At 41.8% G+C, this 22,224-nt stretch overlaps 1 protein-coding gene and 1 long non-coding RNA gene across 3 annotated transcripts in view; both read left to right on the top strand.

Moving 5' to 3' along the window:
• atg5 (ATG5 autophagy related 5 homolog (S. cerevisiae)) overlaps positions 1-21,952 on the top strand; it is a 50,348-nt gene extending 28,396 nt beyond the window's left edge. For both annotated transcript variants that reach the window (XM_078171258.1, XM_033641643.2), the window contains 2 exons: positions 942-1,059; positions 20,206-21,952. In XM_078171258.1, the coding sequence (XP_078027384.1) occupies positions 942-1,059; positions 20,206-20,342 (255 nt within the window). In that variant the 3' untranslated portion in view covers positions 20,343-21,952. The remainder of the gene's footprint in view (positions 1-941; positions 1,060-20,205) is intronic.
• Positions 3,344-6,297, top strand: LOC144464399 (uncharacterized). Its single transcript, XR_013492111.1, has 2 exons — positions 3,344-5,974; positions 6,070-6,297. It is a non-coding gene; the product is annotated as an uncharacterized LOC144464399 (long non-coding RNA).
• Positions 21,953-22,224: the final 272 nt, after the last annotated feature.

Here is a 22,224-nt window from a genome sequence, read left to right as displayed (position 1 = left end):
TGAACATAGCTGTGGCGGTTGCCTGCTCTGCCCTGGGGTTGCAATATTGCTGGTATCATGACAGCCTTGTACAGTTGTCATAAACAGGAAGATTAGCTACTTGGACCAAAACCATCTTTTGTAACATGTTTATTTCTGTTGTAAAAGTGTAGATTTGAACGTGCGGGTCTGCGGGGATTGACTCGCTGTAGGAGCGAGCGAGCCAGCCTCAAGTGGACATTAGAGGAACTACTTTTTTCGGCATTTCAGCGTTGGCTTCATTTTTCAGCCCTGGACGCTGCCGCTTGAGAAAAATACATACTGTCACATTGAATTTCACAGTTTACTCGTCTCCTCTCTCCATCTGAGAACGTCGAGGAGTGCCAGAGGTGTTTTTAGTGTAGGAGCTGACTTTTCTGCCAAGAACACACTCGAGCAGCAGTTAATGATTTCCAGACTAATTCTGATCAGTAAAACATGCTGTCACATGAAACATCTGTTGAAATGTTGCAGATTGCTAAATATCACATTCTGAGCCGTCGGGCTCATCAAAGCAGCTCATTCCCAGCTCAGCTCAGCAGACTGTACATTCACTGCGTTTGCGTGCATAATTGGGTGGATTCTTTCCACTATCTTAACCCTTTGAACTCTGTTCATCACCTTAAAATTTCCCCTTATGTTACTTCACATGAAAGTGCCCTGTTTACTGGATATTTTGTCTGCTTTTTACGGCAATTCCTAGAATTGGTATCACATGTCTGATGATTAAATTATTTAAATCTAAATGGCATTTGTTATGGCTGCACCGTTACGTCAGCTTAAGTTTGATGGAGTTTTGTTGCATCTTTTCAATCACATATTGATGTAATTGAGCCAGTGTCTTTGGATGTGTTTAGGATGCAATGTGTTTGTATGTTTGTGTTGCTGCATTTGTTAATTTGCCGTGCTCTTATTTGTTCCAGACACTGAGCGACAGGCCGTTCATCCAGAAACTGTTTCGCCCTGTTTCATCTGAAGGCAACATGCACACACTTGGCGACCTGCTGAAAGAGATGTACCCTGCTGCTTTACCAAACGACGGTAGGTCTGCACACACACAGTGGAGGGTGAAAGCAGTGCATCTTCACTAATATCTCCCATTGTGATCACAGATGATAATAATTACATGTCATCAGGATTGAAACTTCCAGAACATCACAGGTCTGAATGATGCCAAACACCAGCAGCTACAGTGAGAAGCACAGTAGCAGCCATGTTATATTTTTGGTTTCCATAGCAAATATTGGCCGTGTCATCTTCCAGAAGTGAGAGAAGAAAAGAAGCTCCTCTCTGAAGTTTATTTTATTTACACAGCCTCGCAGGGCAGGGAGGGGGGGATGGAACAGAACAAGTGAACAAAGACACGAGAGGAGGAGATGGAGCAGATAGAAAGTGAGGAAGCATGAAGAGGAGAAGGAGGTGAAGAGAGCTGGAGTCTAAACAGATAGTCAACAGGAATCTCTTATTAAAGTGACTAAACTGTATCTGATTTTATTTGATAATTTAAAATACATACAGAACTAAAACTCATCAGGGTATTGCAGTAAAGTCACAACTTATTTCCACTGGTTTCCTGAAGTCGAGGTCACAAGGCAGGCAGGAAAAGGGAATGACATATATATGCTACCAATATCCCATTTTTTAACAATTACACCTCATACATTTTTATTATTAATTTAATTAATTATTATTTTCTGCTTTTCATAATTCATCACACATATATAGCGCTTTTCAGAATCCTTAAAGACGCTTCACACAGAGTGGGATATAAAAAACGCAGTAAATTCTTTACTGAAGACAATGAAATAAAATACTAAAAATATTTGATTTGATTTAATTAGATTTATTTGTACAAACATTAACACCACCAGCAAGAACCAAACAATGTATATGTATATTTCTAAGTGACAGGAGGCTGTAGGCTCATACAGCCAACCTCCCTGTAATTTAACAAAATGTGCACAACACAAACGGATGAAAAGTGAGTACTCACAAATGCAAACAAAGTGAAGGACAATAATCTAACTCATTAATGCAAAGTAAACATTTCACTCCAACACACAGATGCAGAAAAGAAAATGCTGGATCATTTTAATAAATTAGATTTCTCAAGACAAACAACAACAGTACATATAATCTAAAAATCTGCTCAGTAACACACACATGTACATGATATGTTATCCATGTCAGTCCACCTGTAAAGAGCAGGCCAATCCTTAATATACATATGGACGGCAGGTTTGATACAAAGCCTTGTGTGCACTCGTGGCACACCGTTGAGCTGCAGCTGTGGCGGAGGAGTGGTGATAATGAAAGAAGAGATGAGAGGAAGGAGAGAAGGCGAGTGGCAGTCTAAACAGGCAGTGTCTGCAGAGGAGGAGAGAGGAAGTAGATAAGGAGACAATAGTGTGTTGGGACAGAGGACCCGCAGGAGACTCACCTGCACGGAGGAGACAGAACCATTAACACCCCCCCCCGTCTGTCTGCCTTTCTATCTCACATTCACTCTCATTTTGTCGCCATCGCCTTCCTGACGTCTCACTCTCACTTTTAATATTTTGTGGAACTTGTGAGATTTATTTCAGAAGAACCAACATATTATAGGAACGTCTTTAACATACTGTTGTTATTTTCACATGTTGTTCCCACTGTTGGATTCATTCAGATCAGGGGATCCCAGCAAGCACCAGCTGTGTCCCAGTTCAGAACAACACACTCATACATATAATAATATTAATCATAAATACAGTATTTACTATACATTTTATGCTTTGTACTGTTGAGAAATGGTGTGCACAAAACTGACGTTGAAATGACACAGTCCAGTTGTTTCTACAAAGACTAAATACAGATTTTTTTGTTACCTGAAGTATTCCCTAACCTGTCTTACTGCCAGTCACAGTTAGTTTGTGATTTGCAGGTCAAAAGACAATCAGACTTCCAAGTTCAAACTGGTCCCAGTCAGCATTCAGTGCACTTACATGCACTTAATAACCAGGTTACTCAGAAAGTTATGCGGGTAATCGGAGGATTTTATTTACATGCATTGTAGCAACCTAGCAACTGTATGTCTACATTTGCATTCAACAGGTCAGCTATCATCTCTGGTTCACCCCAAATAACAAAAATACATGTTTTGTTTCATAAACCTAAAACTCTCAATGGATTATTGATCATAAATGTGACCGGCAGGTGGATAAAACACCTGTATACACTGAGCTCTGAGGCTCACACGTCTCCTGTCTCTTGTTGCACTTTTAATAAGCACTGTGTTAAACATGCAGGTAGCACACGTCTCATCTTTGCCGACTCAAATTAAAATCACCAGGTCATACTAGTTGGTTTATGTGCTCTTACAAACAGGTGTAAGTGCTCTGCCAAGGATTTTTGAGTGAAAAAAGAAGCACCACTCTGTGACATCGCTCTGGTCACGAGTGAACAATGTGTTTTTGTAGTCTAATGAGGCAGAGTGTCGAGAATTTGCATCTCTAATAGAAGTGAATAAATGCTGATGAAAGTTGGACATTTCAGAATCTGTCATCTGTGGAAGTCTTGTCATTGTGTCACAGCCTTCAGTTGGTACATTTTAACCCTGCCAAGTTAATGTCTTTGGCCTCAGGCAGCGAATTACCGCCATCAGATAACACCTCTAAACAATAACAGCTGCCAAGTACGAGGATGTTATCGAAGGATTCTTTTGACCTTCTTGAGGGTTTTTCTGACACTAATCCACTTCAGTGAAGAAAGAGTGACGCCTGCACACTTACTCCACGCCACAAAAGTTTAACAAGTGTCCTTTTTACACAGAGATGACCTTTCAGAGCCGCTCTGAAGTCCCTTCTTTACGCCTTCTTTGCATTTTTACTAAGAACCAAACAACAGCTGCGTCATGTCGCTCCAGTGTGTGATTTTAGACAGTGTGCCGGCATCGCAGAAGCAGAAGAGGAGTGACGTTAAACACAACAGCATCGGCCTCTACTGTCACATTTAACACTTTCTAAATAACAACGATGACATAACATGGCATTAACAATCATTTAATTTCCCTGTTATATGACAGCTGATCTTGTCCCTTGCTCGGAGCATAAGGAGCTCCTGGACCTCATTCTGAATGTTTTCCAGTCACAGTGAAGTGGAGCTACAGTCCCAGCTGGACGAGGACATTTAACTGGCCTACTGTCCTTGTCCCAGTATACAAGCACGGGAGGGGAATCCATTTATTGAGCCAAGTATGTGCGACTCCTCTACGATAGGTGGAGATATGCCCCCTTTCAGCTTGTTAGTATTGGACCTTTTTCCTGTTGACCTATTACGTCACAGACCAAACAATGGACAAACAAGTTAGCTACGGTTAGCTAGCTGCTAACTGCTACCATGGTGGACAACTTTACAGCTCTGTACATTTGGTCCGTCCAAAAAGTCACGGCTCTGGATGTAGATTTCTCCATGTTGTTGCCGGCTTCTTCTGAGCATGCTCAGAACGCCTTGGCCAGTTTGGGTCTGACTGTATACACGCAGGAGGAATTCGACTCCCAAACGCATTATGTGGGTGTGTTAGTCCTACTTTGAGAAATTGATTTAGTATGATTTCAGTCGGACTAACGTGTTAACATGGATTTTTCAAATCCAGTTTTGGTCGGACTGATACAATAAATCAATTTTCTCTAATGTCATGTAAATATACCGACTGATTTTCCAGTTTGCAGACATTTTTGGCTACTGATCTTCTTTGAGTTAGCTGCTAACTGCTGTTAGCTGCTTTTTAAATGTCCCGCAGGAGGTCGCATGCAAAAGTCAAACCTGTCCTGTCCTGTCGGCCGTCCCTTTTACACAGACTTTGATGCGGTGCTGTCACTTCCTCTGCTGCCGGCCTAAAGGGGAGACACCTCTGCTCCCCCATTCTGTGATCGTATCTTTTATACAGAACCGTGAGGTGGAGTAACAGCGTGACATTTCCACCTTGAACAGGCAGTGTAAAGGGGATAAAGACGAAATTGTGATTGTACTTAGGTCTTTGTCTTTTTGACCTGACAAAGATCCAAGTAGGATCGATGTCTTTAAAAAATGTTTGTGTTGTGGAGTTAGTGTGCAGGCGTTACTTTGTCTTTACTGACACTGTTTGAAGCCTTGCACCAACGTGATGTGTGGATAATTACTCTCCTTCATCTAATCCACTTCAACCCAGTTGTTGTAATTTTCCTAATTTCTGCCCCATTACCAGGTTTGTTTGACATGTGCGTGACTGCAGGGTGGAAACAGAGATATCCTCTTACAGTCTCTTTCTCTTTTCCTGTTCCTTTTCTTCTCCGTAGTTTACCTGATCTAAGACTCTTTTCTTCCTCTTTGATCCTCTATCTTTCTCTCAGGTGTAGTCTTGAACATCTTCCCTGTCTGCTGTCGACGTCTTTCATGTCTTTGACGTTAAATCTCTGCTTTTCTCTGCTCTCCTCCCTCCCAGTGGAGTCTGCCTGCCTGGCTGATCAAGGTGAAAGTGGTCCTTTTGTCTCATCGTTTGTTTAGTTTCCACCTCTTCCTCGGCTTGTAGATGACTCGCATGATAGCTGCAGATTATGGCGGCGTGTTTGGATTAGAGAGACCGGGATGTGTGTTCAGGGCCGGGAGGGGCTGTGGTGTTTGGGGGGGTTTGCTGGTAATATCGCTCAAGAGTTCAGAGGACTTTTTTTTTTCAGGACCCTAACGTATAACAGAAGGAAAATCTGGGGTGCTCCACTTCTGTGATCTTTCAAACATCAAATGACGTGTTTTCTTCATACAATCCTCTCCTCTGTTATGTCTAAGAGAGGATTGGTGTTGACCCCTGTGAGACCCAGAAACCAGCCGCAGCAAACAAATGGGGGTGGCTTGAATTTAGAGGAAGAAAGAAGGGGATTCCCAAATCATCCTCGAGCCATGGCCGAAAAGTCTGTTGCCATGAGGCTGTCGTTCCCCCCACACTGTGGGTAACAAACAAAAACAACATGTTACAGTAACCAGCGGTCAGCGTTGATGTCTGTTCAAGATGTCTCATGAGTTTTTGGTTTTTTTACCCAGGTGTGTTATTGAGCAAGCCTTTGGCAGAAATCTGGCTTCAGTTTGCTGCAGAAATCACAACCTGAAGGGTGACGCTGCCCACACAAGACATGCGTGTATTGACAGACAGTTCTCGTAAGCAAAGCCTTTTTGTTTTCTTTTCAGGTTTTATCGGAGGTGAGCCCAATCATGAAAAACCCACACACTGATTATTGTCTGTGAAAAATCAGAGGGAAACTCCCCACCCCATCTTCCCTCCCCCACAACCCCACCCCAACCCCTCCCTCCTCTCTGAGTGACAAATCCACGCAGTGATACTTTGAGCGTCCAGCCCCCCCCCCCTTCCCCTTCCTCCGTCTCAGTCACATCTGTGGTACAGCCCACTCACTGTTGGCAGTCTCTCCCTGTTCAGGCTACATCAGGAGCCAATACTGCTGCTCTGATCAAACACTTTGGCTCATTTCAGATGCTGGAGGGGGAAGTGTAGGTTTCAGTGGCTGTTTTGAAAGAGCAGATAGTGGCTTATGGTTCATGTGTGCAGGCGTGTGAGATGTGCACCAGACAGGGGAATTCAGGATGGCTCGAAAGCCTCGATGCCACGGTCTGATGTCGATTCAAATGTGGTCAGCGCAGATCTTTTGCTTTCTAATTCTATGTGAACAACTTTACTGTAAAAAGGCTGCGAAGGCTGTGAACGTTTTGGTAATTTGGGCAAAGTTCTCCACTGATTCTTTCACACTTTAAAATCAGTTTGGAAAACGCTGATGTCCTCACTAACACTGTGATACCTTTATTTATTCACAGTCTTGTTTTCTTATTCCTTGATGGAGAAATTGCAGATTGTAGACTGTTTGGTTTCCTTTAAGTTTCCGTACAGCTGCTTGTGTTAACAATAGTAAATATGTGAGAACTTTTTCCTTTGTCAAAAGTTTTACAGAAACCTGAGTATGATTGAGCCCTAAAGTTCCAGGATGTAGACATGCAGCAGGTGTCACAGAGTGGACAGAAGCAGCAACAGTCAATTACATTATGAAGAAACAAATACATTTGGTCTATGAAAGAAGGATATAGGATTTTTTTTGCCGATATATAACAACTCATTTGACCGGTAACTGATTCTGCTATATCCACCTTTTCCCCACCTAATGTTAGTGATCATCAAGTCTCTTCTGTAGTGGAATTAACATCATATTATACATACGTACTCTTATCATGACGGACATGAAATACTGTACAGTGTCTGTTCATTTATTGTGCAACATAAGAAAAAGCTTTTTGACTGATTCAGATTTTTTTTTCTAATATTTTAAAACCAATATCTGCCGATGCCGATGGCATGCCAATATCATCATGCATCCCTACATTACACATATTACAAGTGTCGTATGTGCTCTCTGACAGGGTGGCTGTAGGGCCGTAAAAACTCAAAAATTTCGTAAATACACATTTACTAATAAAAAGGCTTTAAAAGGGTAACCCCCAAATTCCACCAGATGCGTGTGGGCTGCGTCTGTGCTCCGGAACAGCAGCGGAGCCGATACGTTTCAATTCTAGTCAATGTGTGTGCTTCCACCAGCTGCGCTGTGTTCCGGCTCCGTCACAGCTACGGCGCTCCGGAGCTGCAACGGACACGCATCCAGTGGAATTCCAGCGTTAGATTGTCTTAAACTTAGGTTTCATGGGTCTTAAATTTTTTTATGCCTCCACACCAGCGATGAGTGGCCACAGACATAATGTTTTTGAGTTGTCCGTCTGGTTGTCCATTTCATCCTCATGAACACAATATCTCAAGAACACCTGGAGGGAATTTCTTCCAATTTGGCACAAACACCTACTTGCTCATAAAACATATTTTTCAAGAATTCTTACACTAATTCTGACAAAATTTTACACAATTAGGAAATGATGAAGACAGTTTATACTGCAAGAATTTCCGGTGATGGTGCTACAGTCCATTGTTTGAAGAGAAGGAAACACTGTTTTACAGGGGGAAAAGATTTCAGCACATCACCTGCAAAAGCTCTGCATCATTAAACTGAGGCCTCGCTGGCCATGCTGCTCATTGATTATGTTTTTGGTGGACACACAGAATATCATCAGTGTCAGTTCATTTACTGTTCATTTTGAACAGTGAGTTTACTTTGAAAGAGTATATTCTCACTTTTGGTGTATTTTTAGCTCAAGTTTAAAGTGGGATTAAAAAGGGCTTAAAGTCTTGATGTAACTTGTTTATACCTGTAGACTCCTGCTCTTGTCGTAACAATACACCAGCAGACCATAAAATGATGGCGCACTCCTCCCTTTAGCTTTCTCTCACACTTTATTGAAAAGTTTGAAGTGACCTTCATGCATTGATCATCAGTACAGGTCGTTGGTTTCTACCCTTGGTACGGTGTCTTGAGTCTCAGTTCTCAGTATCCCCTCCCTTAAAGAGGAGTTGCTGAGGACACATTTGAACTCTCAGATTTCGTCGATGCCCTGTACAGTTTTTAACCAGTTGTAACATGGTTTGGTGGAGGCGTGCAAAATGTGGCTGCATGCAAACTGTGAGCTGCAAAATGTTGCTGAAATACAAGTTTTAAAACCAGAGCGGCTCAGCTCTTATTCACACTTGCAGCACGAGTGCTTTCAGTGAAACTGTTCGTGTCTGTCCGCTCGACAGTTTATTTGTTCTTTGTAAAGGAAGTCAGTGACATGTTGCCAGTTTCCCAAATGTGAAGATTTGGTTTTCAACTTTGTTTTATGTAATTGTTTTGGACTGTTGTCTTGACAGAGCAATGAATTTGAAGATGAAGTGTTCTGGCATGTTGCCAAATTCACCAGTTCTTGACATTTTGTTGATGACTAATTGATTTATCAAAAGAAATCATCAGGAGATGAAGTAATACAGGGAAAAAACGGTGGTTTCAGCCCTGCACTTGACATATCTTTCTCTCACAGAGCTGCATGACAGTTTGACTTCCCTCCATTCAGTTATTCAGTATTTTAGTCCAGCAGTCAGTCAGTGTGTCAGTCAGTCAGTCCGACCCGCTGCCAGTCGTGCAGTCAGACTGTGTGCTTGGCTCAGAGGAGAGTGCAGCGTTGTGGTCTTCCTAAATAGTGGTTGGCTTCGCTCGGCTGACAAAACATGTCGTCTTGGCCGGCGGTCGTGTACTACTCAACCACAGGGTGTGTGCATGTGTGTGTGTGCGTGTGTGTGTGTGTGTGTGTGTGTGTCAGCGGACATATCAGCCCATTTTTATTCAGTTTAACAGTTGCTGCTACTGTGCCCTGTAAGCAAGTTCTTAATAATTTGGTTGTGGTTGGGAAGAAGTGGCTCCCTGTCTGGTCTCATCAGCTGCTGATGTTGGGATTTGTTCTCACTGAAGCTTTACCTTACAGGACACTGAAATATGTCACGTTACACGCACATTATGTTCATATGTAATCATTTGATCAAAACAAGAAAAACAAACATTTTTTTCTGGGTAGAGGTTGAGTTGAAAAAGAATTTTGACCTGCCGGTGCTTGTTTCCCCTGGCAGGTCAAAGGTCACAGTATTGAAGTATTATAGACACAGTGCAGTTCAGTGAAGATGCCCCGAGCCTCTGTGGTGCTGTCACACAGTCATGTGATCCTTGGAAACCTTCAGATGGAAACATTTGCTTGCAGCTGATCTCTCGCAGATATGCTTGTTGTGTTCTGTTTGTTGGCTTCAGATGCAGTTGTTCCTGCTGTTAATGGTCAACACACACTTTATGAATCACAGAGCTGAGCGTTAGTCAAACTGGGAAAACACCTCTGTAAATTTCTCTCCCTGTATGACATCCCTCCGTATTGTCTTCTGTCACATGATAAATCTGCTGACGTTGGCTGTACCTGTATGTTCGGGAGGCCCTGAGGGGAATCAAGTTTTTCCTGTAAGGGTGCAGAGGAAAAGGTTCTTATCTGTGTGTAACTGTAGTCGTCAGTTATAAGTGGATTCACTCTGAGAGGAGGCAAGCATCCTCCGCTCTCACAATCATCATAAAGGAGCAGTCCAACCATTTTTATATTAAAGTTTAGCAGCAGCCAGTTGAGATTTTCTGACTTTTAGTTCTGAGTGTTGGTCAAGCTCCATTAAACATGACGTTAAGTGTCCAAACTGAGGGGGAAATAACCCTCATGACATCATTAGACTGACAACTGTTTAATTTAGTGTTTTCTGAAGCTGAGTCATACTCCTCATGACAAGTTAATTGAACTTGATGTGTTCTCACTGTCATCTTGTCAGTAGGGATGCATGATATTTTTGCCAATATCAGATATGTCGATATAAAACAGCTTATTTGGCCGATAGCAGTATGTCCACTTTTTTTTCCCCACCTAATTTTAGTGATCATCAAGTCTCTTCTGTGGTGGAATTAACATCATACATACTCTTATCATGACGGCCCACCAGCAGATGGAGACGTGAAATAAAGTACTTTTCTGTGTCTGTAATATTCATTGTGCAAACTCTGGAAACTCTGGAATTGTATTTTTGATGAAAAGGTGCAGTTCATCTCAACACTCACAGCACAGTGACCAAACCAGACTCAGGCAGAACTTAATTAAATGTGTGTTGAAGTCATGTGAAGTGTTACAGTGAAGGAAGCTGGGAAACTCTGATCAGAGTTAAGAACCACCAGAACAGAGACATAAATTAACCAAAGCTGTCCATTAAAGCACTGTGCTTATCACAGTAGCTCCACCACATCGGTGTAATGCTGTAGTGGCAGTTACAGATGAAAGAAATGCACCAAGTTTATTGCTTAGAAAACAGAGTTTACCATTGTGACACCTGTCAGAGATCGTAGAGAGCTGGAGACGGGCTCAAATTAGACGGAGGCAGCTGCCTCATAATTCTTTATGCAAGAAAAACCCTGTAATCATGTCCAAGATTCACTACATGTTTTTATCTAACAAAATATTCTGCTTCAATCCATATCTGTTAGCACCTAGCCTTTTTAAAAAAAAAAAAAAAACATTGTCACTGCAGTAAAAAAGAAAAGTTCGCCCTCTTGTATGCTAACACAGAGGGAGGCACGCACCCATATTAACACAGCGGCTCATCAGCAGCACCATAAATTACATTTGTATAAACACAATAACAACAAAGTCTATTTCAGCTCTGATACTATGATAGTAAAAAGACTTACTCATTTCATTTGACACATCAGCTTATTCGGTTCTTTCCCTTTTTTGTAGGTTGATGATGTCATGAAATATGACGACAGACTTTCGACGCTTAATTCAAAAACCTCAGTAGATTATTTGGATGATGAAAAACCTTCTATTATTGTTCAGGCTGTTCTCACAAATCCTTCACAATTTTTTCTACAAAAAGCAAAGCACCCAAATTCGCATATATCCCACGTATTTTGAAAGGACTTTTCCTTTGAGTTGTGTGTTTGAATCGGTGTGAACTTTGAGTCATTCTAAAGTATGTCCTTACCAAGTTTCTTTTCCTAAACTCAACCTCTGTGACTTTATGTTAATTACGTAACTATATGTTAAGGACGTAACATCATTGGTGAGGCACAAATTTGTTGGATATCATACGAACCGTTCCATAAAAAAAATTATTAGTCCCTCAGGATGAGCTAGTACACCATTATCTGTATTCATATTGGTGGTTTTTGTGGGTGGAGGTCAAACCAGAATTGCATGGATTAAACTAGAGGCCTGAAATTGATTCGGGTTCATCAGAAGTTGTGATATATACCGGTATTAGCTATATTTATTTATTTATTGAAAACAATTTACAGAACAGACTTAGGAATGAGCTTCAGAAAGTTTTCATCACAAGAGAAGAAGTTATTTGGGTGATGCTCGCACCCATACGTTATCCTCACAAAATACTGGTTTCATCTGAGTACTCGGCTCAACCATATTATTCTGTACTCTAAAGCACCTCCCAGAGTTCATGTCAGATGACCTCCAGACATCACCAGAGCTGGACTCAGTCAGAAATGTCAGAGTTCTGTGGTTCACACATGCAGCAGCTGACAAAGAGGTTTGGTGGAAAGTAGAGTTTGAAAATAAATTTGTCCTTAACATTACTGGAAATGTGAAGAGCAGCTTTTCCAACTAAGATTAAAAAAACACCATCTGCCTGCCAAAATTTCTTTTTTCTCTGCTGTCTCAAATTTGTGGTTTAACAAGTCTCAGCTGTTCTGAGGTCGCAGACATTATTAACTGCGTGTTTACTGCAGGAATTCATCCTGACGATGATGACTGAAATTCAGTAAATCCTGCAGTCAGGACCCAGACTGACCTGTTCTGTCACTGTATTTCTTCCTCCCTGCATGTTTCTGTGTGTGTGGGTACAGTGTGAGCGTGAGACTGTACATGTGTGTCTAATGTGATGATCTACAGTAATATATATTTGAGTGGGCTGTGTGTGCGTGCTCGGGGGCGTGGCCCATTGTGAATTCCCCCCATTTCTCACAATGAGTCTGTAAGAATACGCCTACTCCGCCCACATCGGCGGCCTGTTGCCAGGCAGCACCGGGGCTAAAGGTTAGAGGTGGGTAAGAAACACCACCCAGAAACTGTGTGTGTGTGTGTGTGTGTGTGTGTGTGTGTGTGTGTGAGGACCAGAGAAAGTGTGTTCTCAGTATTGCTGTCATATCAGCAGGATCACACCTTTTACTTTCTGTGCGTCTGAGCATTTTAAGATTTTACTCAGGTTGACCTGGGTGTTAATCAGCTCATTTCAATTCACTGTTACACTTTTTAAAGCTGCTCTGCACCCTGACAGTAAAGGTAAAGCCCATAAGGAAAAAAACACATTTTTAAAGTGTTGCTACAAAGTACAGTTAATTATTGTCAGCTCTTACCGATGTCTCCAGGTTCATACCTTGATTATTTCTAATGAGGCATATCTGTTTACACATTTTTAAAGTCTAAATTTAATATAGCATGTAATGCATCAAACCTTCCTGCTGCCAGGGGACACTGTAGGCTCAGCTTAGAAAACAAGCTCCTCCGCTTCCACTGATGGAGGGTTTAAAAATGAATAAAGAGAATCAGAATAAGATTTATTAGCGAGTAGGCTTTCACTTTGCTTTGGTGTTTTGGTGCACACATTATGCAATATGCAGTAAATATATTAAGAGGAATAAAAATAAGCCAAAGAACATAAATGTAGATTTAAAGAAGTTATAATAAAAATGGGACAAAGATGCTTTGAAATATAGCTAATATGTTCAATATGGCTGTTTCAGAATCTGTAGTTTTTCTGCAAAGTATTAGTGAGGTGATGTGCAGAAGTTCAGAGTAGAGCAAATATGTGCAATGTTCAGAAACAGTAGTCCAAGATGTTTCTTAATTTAATAGACGGTGTGTATCAGAGTCCATGTCTGTGATGAGGCCCACTGCAGTCAGGAAGAAACTGTTTCTGTGGTGTGACATTTTGGGGGAGGAGAGTGCAGAAGGCATGAACACAGACAGTGCAGGCAGTGATGATGATGTGATGGAGGGGCCCGTAGAGAGAGCAGGCCCTCCATCAGCATGTTGGCCAGAGAACAGGCTCTTGTAACTCATTCAGATAATTACTGAAAGAAGAACTCCCGCGCACTGTCTGACTTGCACAAATAATGATTTTAATGCTGCAACATTCTGATAACTAGATCTCTGTGAAGAGCTTCTCCTTGTTACAGAATGGTTTGCCTGATGAAGATCTAGTTACTAAAGTCTTTTTTTTGCACGTGAGACAGTGTGGGGAGTTTTTCTACAAGTTGTGTTCTGCTTGTCCCTCTCCTATGCACCTGTTTGGAAGTAGGTGTGCAAGTATTCCTTTGTTCTGAACTCATTCAGATAACCCCTCTGAAATACGCCAATGTTCAGAGAAATGTTAAATTAAAAAGTGGAGCCCACTGCTGTATCTGCAGTCGTAAAGGCAAACCCATCTCCAACAATGCTTCTTTTTTTTTTTTTTTTTTGTGTGAAAGAGTCAGTAACAATCTATTCTACAATAAAATGATATGTTTACTTTAAAGAAACTATAAAACATCAAAAAGATATTAATTAAATTATTACTTTCTTATCTTATTTGGTATTTTTGTCATACACAGATTTGCACTGATGAATGCTGGGTAATACCTATGCTGATGTTGTCCAATGTCAAGTAGCTAGTTTAGAAACAAAATCTTGCATTGGGGCCCATCATAATAACCTGCACCATCGGCCATGATCGTTTCCTGCCCACCTCAGGATCCTGAAGAGACAGCAGATTGCAGCAGAATCTTAACTAACTGCAGTCACCTTCTCAGCAGAGTGAACAATTCGCTGCAGTCTTGCGGTGACAGCAGTGCACCAGATGTTGATAGTAAGATTTTAAAAAAGATAGAGCAGGTGAGGTAAACAAAACATTTTTTATTGCATAACTCTGCCAATAAGGGAACGGGGTCGGGTCCGCCAATGTTTTAAACGTGATAGTAACCTGGAAATGAAACAAGGGATTTTTTCTTTGAATAAGTTTGGGTATTTTCTGGTGACCTGTATTCCTAAATAATTTGTTTGGAGTCACATTGAATAGAAAGGGATTCAGTGTATCTGGGTCGTGCACTCTGACAGGCATGAGGTCACTCTTACTCCAAATCATACGGTAACCAGAAGCAGTTTTTCTCTCTAATATAGCGGGACACTCACCTTTGGGTTTGTTATTTATGTTAATATAAAGAGATCTAATTTTGTGTTATGTCTGTGTCGTAAGCAGAAATAAGAGGTTCAGTATGTATTTTAAACAGCAAGAGTTTCTATAGCTAATGTGAGCATGAGAGGTGAGAGCAGGCAAACTTGTCATGTCCCCCTGTGTACTGCAAATTATTATTGTGTTGTTTGTTTGGCTCCAGGCCTTTGTAAAGTATTTTGATATAATTGATTAAATGTTCCCCTAATGTGAGTTTGTGAAGAACACAATAAGATAACTCCACTCAAGCTGGTCAGCCGGTTTTCCTGCATCCAGTGCAGCAATGACGAGGTCTTCAGGTGGTGACAGAGGAGGTGAGCGTGGACTCAGATGGCAGTGTAGAAGTGCACCATCATCACCGCATTCAGCAGGTTGAACTTCTTCAGCTGCTACAGGAAGTGCATCCTCTGCTCATTCTGTAGCTGCAGGTTGTCCCTTAAAGTCATTTTAGAAATTTAAATATTTACCTTTTTTTTGACAATCATCTGTTTCACTGTCTTTTACTGCTCCTCAGCTCATATCTGTGCTTATTTTTTGTAATTTATTTTTTTAAAGATATTTGTATGGGCATTTTTTGCCTTTAATTGATAGGATAGTGAAGTGTGAAAGAGGGAGAGACATGCAGCAAAGGGCCACAGGCTGGAGTCGAACCCGGGCCACTGCGGCAACAGCCTTGTACATGGGGCGCCTGCTCTACCACTAAGCCACCAACGCCCCCTGTGCTTATATTTTAACTCTTTGTCCAAAACTCCCAGCACTTAAACCTGATTCATTTTAGTGCCGTCTTCATTTCTTTTCTCACTTCCCTCTTTCAGAGTGCGAGTAACGTTCCTGCTCCTCCCGCTCCTCTTACAGTGCACGCTCCTTCAGCTGCTCCTCAGAATATTCATTCTCAGGTTTCTGACTCCAAACTCTCCTCAGATGATATTACAACGCTGCAGAACACGTGAAACTAACTGACTCCCGTCAGTCGAAAGGAAACTGACTCACTACAGTGATAGTTGTTTGTTTGTTTTTTCAAGCTTGTGGCTCAGTGGTTTTAGTGCAGTAACCCAACAATGCAAACATGCTGACTCCTCAAACGTCTTACAGTAGCTCTGTAAGTAAGGAAAGTGAGTACAATTTATTTATATGGTGCTTTTTACAGACAGATGTCACATAGTGCTTCCTAGAGGCATTATACACAAACAGTACTTAGTTAAGATTCTAATTTTCAGGGTGAACTAACGACAGATTTTTTCTTTTTTAAAAAACATTTATCACAATTTATTATGTTTTGGATCCAAATTTTTTTGTAGTTGGATTTTAATGAACTGGTTTTCCTCCGTCTCTTTAGCCTGTGTGTTGCGACCTTGAAAATCACCCAAGCTGCTAAAAATCACACACTTGAGATTTATCTTTTAATTCAGCAAAATAAATGAGTCAACTTTCACCTTCTGCTTAAACCCTCTCCTGCCTGCAGGCATCAAACCTCAGTTTGATTAGCTGGTAATGTAGAAACTGTGTCCTTGTCATCCTCCTGCAGAGACCTGTCCATGTCTCACCTTTCTGTGATCTTCATCTGACACTATGTGGTTTGTGCTGGACTGCAGCAGCCGCTCTGCTCTGGCTTAAACTTTCCAGAATTTAGTGTAGAAACATTTGTTACAGCTGATAAATAACTAGATTTACTTTGTTTTGAATTCCTGCAGCCACCAGCAGAGGCAGCACACCTCTTCCCGCCACCTCTGGCCTGCATCTGCACATCTGTACTTTTCAGCAGAAAACCTTTGCTGAGCACATTTCTCACTTTGTTTCCTGACATTAGTTTCTTGCACGTTTCTGTTTGCCAGTCAGTCAGCAGGTGTAGGGTGGAGCCGCTTCTCAGACCGTCGGTTAACGCTCACTCTCAACCGTCCTCCTGATATTACGTGGAACTAAAATGTCACGCACCCGGTGGTAAACGAGGACGAGCACGACCTGCGTGTGTGTGTTTGTGAGGTCAAGAGTGATAGACAGAAAAGGGCCCATCACTGTCTCCTTCTCACGCACACACACACACACACACACACACACACACACCCTGATTGCATACATTAGCTGTCATAATTAGCCAGAAGCTGAAAGACACTGATAAATACTAAAATATTAAAAAATAATTACAAAGAAATAATATTAAAAAATATTTTAAACTCAAACCTAAACTGAAAGCATGATCAGTAATCTAAGATCAAAGAAGACGCAGCTGCATCGAGTGTTTTCATTTTAATTAAAAAAAAAAAAAATGTACAGCAGTTTCTGTTTTACAGCGAAGCAAAACATTTGTCACCTTCCGGCCCACTGGCTGCAAAATATTTATCTCGAAATCAGTCTGAAGGTGAGATAAAATTCTTATTTGTCTTTAAACAGGTGAGCTGTTTCTAAAGCTGGACTGGTTTCTAGTGAAGCCCAAGTAAAAATGTAAACAGATACAATCACACAAGACAGTTTTGTTTAAACGGGCTGATTCCTATCAGAGGTTCAACCACTCCACTTCAGCGGCACATTTTTCAATAAAAGAAGAGAATGAATGAAAAAACTGTGAAAGAATCAGCTGCTGCTGGAGATCGACATCTTAGGTGTTTCTGTAAAATTTATTACAAGAGGGAAACAGTCACTGTTTAGAGGAGTTAACATCTAAAGCTCAATAATATAACATATGAATAACTTGTTTGTATGCAGGGTGACTTCTGACCTCAGCTACTGACACTTTTTCATGTTAACTGCATCAGATACTGTGCAGGAAGCTGTAACCAACAATATCTGTACACCAGCTATTTAATGTCAATTCAGAATTCAGTGTGAACATGAGTCATCAACATACAACAGAGAACACGAAAACATCAGCACAATCAGATAACAACCCACATGCCATCAGAAGTACAAGTGAGATAAAATAACTATTTGGCACATTTGTTTGTCTCCAGTAGTGATGCAGCAAAGGTCTGCTGGATTCAAAACAGTGATGTTGCAGCTTAGGGCAAAAAATAAAAAATAATTATCTTTAAAAATCATTAATTTGTTCCAGAATTTTAGGATGTGACTGCCACAGAGTTGGAAGACACGCTGAAGTGCTGAGATGTCCTGATGTTTGTCCTCAGTCAGGATCGAGCTCCAAAAAGACTCAATCCTACATTTCCCATAATGCAACTCTGTTGTGTCTTTCATTTGACTCTTCCTGCTCTTGGTCTTCTGACCTCACACTCTGTTTGTAACACACACTCTACAATATTTTTAAAAACAAAAATGTAAGTGATAGTGTCACGAAATTGTCACACAAGAAAGTTGCTGCTCGTAACGAACGATTTGCGGTCGTGGCCTTTCAGCTGTGGGCGGGGTCAGTCACAGGAGGCCATCTAGCCAGATACACACACACACACACACACACACACACACACACACACGTGCATTGTGAAACTACAAACTGTCAGAGTGAAAGTAAAAAATTCGAATCCTGTCAACGACGAACACAAAAACATTCAACTGTCACTCTGCTGCATAACTGAACATTTACACTGGTGCTCTCTCCATCTGTCTCTGTCTGTCTCTGTCGCTGTCTGTCTCTGTCTCTGTCTCTGTCTCTGTCTGTCTCTGTCGCTGTCTGTCTCTATCTGTCTCTGTCTCTGTCTGTCTCTGTCGCTGTCTGTCTCTGTCTGTCTCTGTCTCTGTCTGTCTCTGTCTCTGTCTGTCTCTGTCGCTGTCTCTGTCTGTCTCTGTCTGTCTGTCTCTCTCTGTCTCTGTCTCTGTCTGTCTGTCTGTCTCTGTCTGTCTCTGTCTCTGTCTGTCTCTGTCTGTCAGTTCAGTTCAAGCTGCTTTATTGACATGACTGCATTTGAAAGCATATTAACACAATACAACACAAATATACCGAGCATAAACAATAACAATACATTAATAATAATTGCTCTCTCTGTCTCTGTCTCTGCGTCATTGTGTGTCTGTGTGCCTCTGTGTGTCTCTGCGTGTCTGTGTGTGTCTGTGTGTCTCTGCGTCATTGTGTGTCTCTGTCTCTGCGTCATTGTGTGTATGTGTGCCTCTGTGTGTCTCTGCGTGTCTGTGTGTGTCTGTGTGTCTCTGCGTCATTGTGTGTCTCTGTCTCTGCGTCATTGTGTGTATGTGTGTCTCTGTGTGTCTCTGCGTGTCTGTGTGTGTCTCTGCGTGTCTGTGTGTGTCTCTGCGTGTCTGTGTGTGTCTCTGTGTGTCTTTGCGTCATTGTGTGTCTGTGTGCCTCTGTGTCTCTGCGTCATTGTGTCTGTGTGTGTCTGTGTGTGTCTCTGCGTCATTGTGTGTCTGTGTGTCTGTGTGTGTCTCTGCGTCATTGTGTGTCTGTGTGTGTCTGTGTGTCTCTGCGTCTCTGCGTCATTGTGTGTCTGTGTGTCTGTGTCTCTGCGTCATTGTGTGTCTGTGTGTGTCTGTGTCTCTGCGTCATTGTGTGTCTGTGTGTCTCTGCGTCATTGTGTGTCTGTGTGTCTGCGTCATTGTGTGTCTGTGTGTCTCTGTGTGTCTCTGTGTGTCTTTGTCTCTGTGTGTCTGTGTGTCTGCGTCATTGTGTGTCTTTGTGTGTCTGTGTGTCTCTGTGTGTCTCTGTGTGTCTCTGCGTCATTGTGTGTCTGTGTGTGTCTGTGTGTCTCTGTGTCTGTGTGTGTCTTTGTGTCTGTGTCTCTGTGTCTCTGTGTGTCTCTGCGTCATTGTGTGTCTGTGTGTGTCTTTGTGTCTGTGTGTGTCTGTGTGTCTCTGTGTGTCTGTGTGTGTCTTTGTGTCTGTGTCTCTGTGTGTCTCTGCGTCATTGTGTCATTGTGTCTCTGTGTGTCTCTGTGTGTCTGTGTGTGTCAGTCACCACAGCAGTGGTATTACTGTAGCGTGTGATGTGGTCTCTGTCTCACCTCATGTAACCTTCTCTTTCCTCTTTTCTCTCCACCTTTGCTCCCTCCATCTTCGTCTTTTTTATTTTACTTTTGTCTCCTCTTCCTCCTATTTTCCTCCATACACGCTCTCTCCTTTACTCATTTCCTTCCCTCTGCTGGTTTTTAACTTTTCCTCCTCTCCTCACTCCACCATTCATTCTTCTACCAGTCTTAGTTTTCTCCATCTCTCCCTCCTCTCCTTTTTGTTCTTACACCTTCTTCTCTCTCTCTACCTCTTTCTGTTCTGTCTTCTTCTTGTGTATTATCGTCTGTTCCTCCAGTCCTTTGTTTCTGCCATCTTTTGACAACTGTCGTTTCTTTTAATCCTGTCTTCCCTCCCATTTTCTTTTTTCAACTTTTTCTAATATAAATAAAAAACTGAATTCATATAATAATCTTTTACAATCCTTTTGTACTTTTTGTCCCTCAAAACAATGACTAATCGTGATCTCAGTATTGATCATGATAACTGTTTGGCCATAATCTGCTGCAGGCTGACGATTGTTAACTGACTCTCTCGCCCTGTCTGTGTCCACGCAGGTGAGCAGAAGCGTTACCAGGTGGTGATCCACGGGATCGAGCCGCTGCTGGAGACGCCTCTGCAGTGGCTCAGCGAACACCTCAGCCACCCCGACAACTTCCTGCACATCTGCGTTATCCCCGTCCCCACTGACTGAGGCCACGTCTGCCGTACCTCGCTGTCACCGTAACAACCAACCGACCAGCCGCCCCGCCAGCTGGCTGGATAACTCTGGAAACGGTAGCGCTAAACGGTGGAAACTCTGAACTAACAGACTCTTTAAGGAGATCTTACTGATGAACATGAACAAAGGATGTGAAGGAGGTACAAACTGACCTCCTCTTCCATCTTGTCTATTTATATTTCTACTCCTCCTTAAACTCCTCCTCCTCCTGCTTCCCCTCAGAAAACTTGTGTATCGGACGCGAGGATGAAACAACAGAAAAAAGACACTTGTTCAGGTGAAGAGGTCTTTGAATGAGCAGAGGATCGCTCCTTTTCTACTCTCCCATCTCCCTCAGTTTTCCATCCTGCCATGCATCTCCCGTCTTGTCTCGTCCAAGATAGAGACAGTCCTGTCAACAGGGAGACACGATTGTTTGGGATTTTGGGAGAAGCGTATTTGGTCCTGCTGAAGTTGCCTTAGTTACCACGTTCATTCATTTCCATCGCCGTCTGAGTCATCCCTGCAAAAACGTCTGGACGCACAGTCACTTTGAGTTTACATCACAAAGTGTTGTCATGTCCGAAAACTTTCCAGGAACGTCTGCTGGTTTGTTTCTGACTTTTTACAGAGGATTTTCTTTTCATCAAGTTTCTTGTTTTAACACTCGGCTTCATGTGACAAAGAGAGGACGAAGTGTGAGTCTCTCCGCTGATCCCAGAACACTCTGGGTCTACTTTGATCGTCTCATGAGATCTAATGTTTAAGTTAACAAGCAAACATCTGGTACTGATCCTGAATCAGCATTAAACTGCAGCTTTAACTGGAAAACAGTGAAACTCCACTTTTGTTTATTTTCATTTTTTATCTTAAATTCCATTTTCATACAACTTACTTTCATCGTTGAAATAATCCTGAATTACCTGCTAATGTTTACGTGCTCCTCTCCAGGTTACGCATTAACTAAAAATTGCATTACATTCTTTGTTATTGTTGTTTTCTTTGCAGACAGATGGAGATACAGGATTTTCACAGGGTATCTTTAAAGAGTGAACAAGCTATTTTTATGAGGCTGAAGCGTTTTGTGCGGGTCATTGGGGAAAAAAAACAAACTCCACACATGTTTTCAATAGCAGGTGTTGATTTCTCTCCATCAATACAACAGTTTAGCTGTTTTACTGTCTGTTTTTGTGAGGTTTGGCTCGACCTGCTTCGTCTGCAGCCAAACTTAAATGAGCATCTGGTTTTGTTTCATTTTAAGAACTCGGCTCAGATAATGAGACAGCAGGCACGATTAGCGTAAAGTCTGCAGGCTGTTGGGGGCTGCGGTCGCCTGATACGTCTTACATATGCTTACATTAGCACATTTTAGTTTGTGGACAGACAAAACTGGCACAAGCAAACATAACTTTTGCCAGAGCACTAACTTTAGTCGCCAGATCAGATCATTTTGTTGAATGTTGAGATCGTAATTAATCACTTTTTTTTGTAGAAACATTTGCATCATATCAGCATCTTGTCTTTTTTTACATCTGTTAATACTGAAATAAAATGACACATTCAACTGTTATCCAGAATGACTTCAAATAAAAGTGAGTTGAATTAAATAGTCAGTTGTCTAGTTATTAATTGATATGTACGAAAACACATTTTACAGTACGATGCTGAGAGATTTAGACACAGTCATGTTGTCAGAACTCTCCTACATCACTAAATATTTTGAGGTAAACTGACTTTACATTTGGAATCTGACTGCATCCATGAAGCCGTCAGCTCAGTCTCAGTTACCTTCACTTTCCAGCAAGGTGAGGATGAAAATGAAATTGAAAATTCATTCTTAGAGCGCAGCGTCATTTACGTTTTTCAGTACTGGTGA

This window comes from Epinephelus lanceolatus, chromosome 10, assembly GCF_041903045.1.
Source record: "Epinephelus lanceolatus isolate andai-2023 chromosome 10, ASM4190304v1, whole genome shotgun sequence".
Taxonomy (NCBI): domain Eukaryota; kingdom Metazoa; phylum Chordata; class Actinopteri; order Perciformes; family Serranidae; genus Epinephelus; species Epinephelus lanceolatus.
Note: the sequence above shows the minus strand (reverse complement) of the source record. Positions and strands in the feature narration are given on the sequence as shown.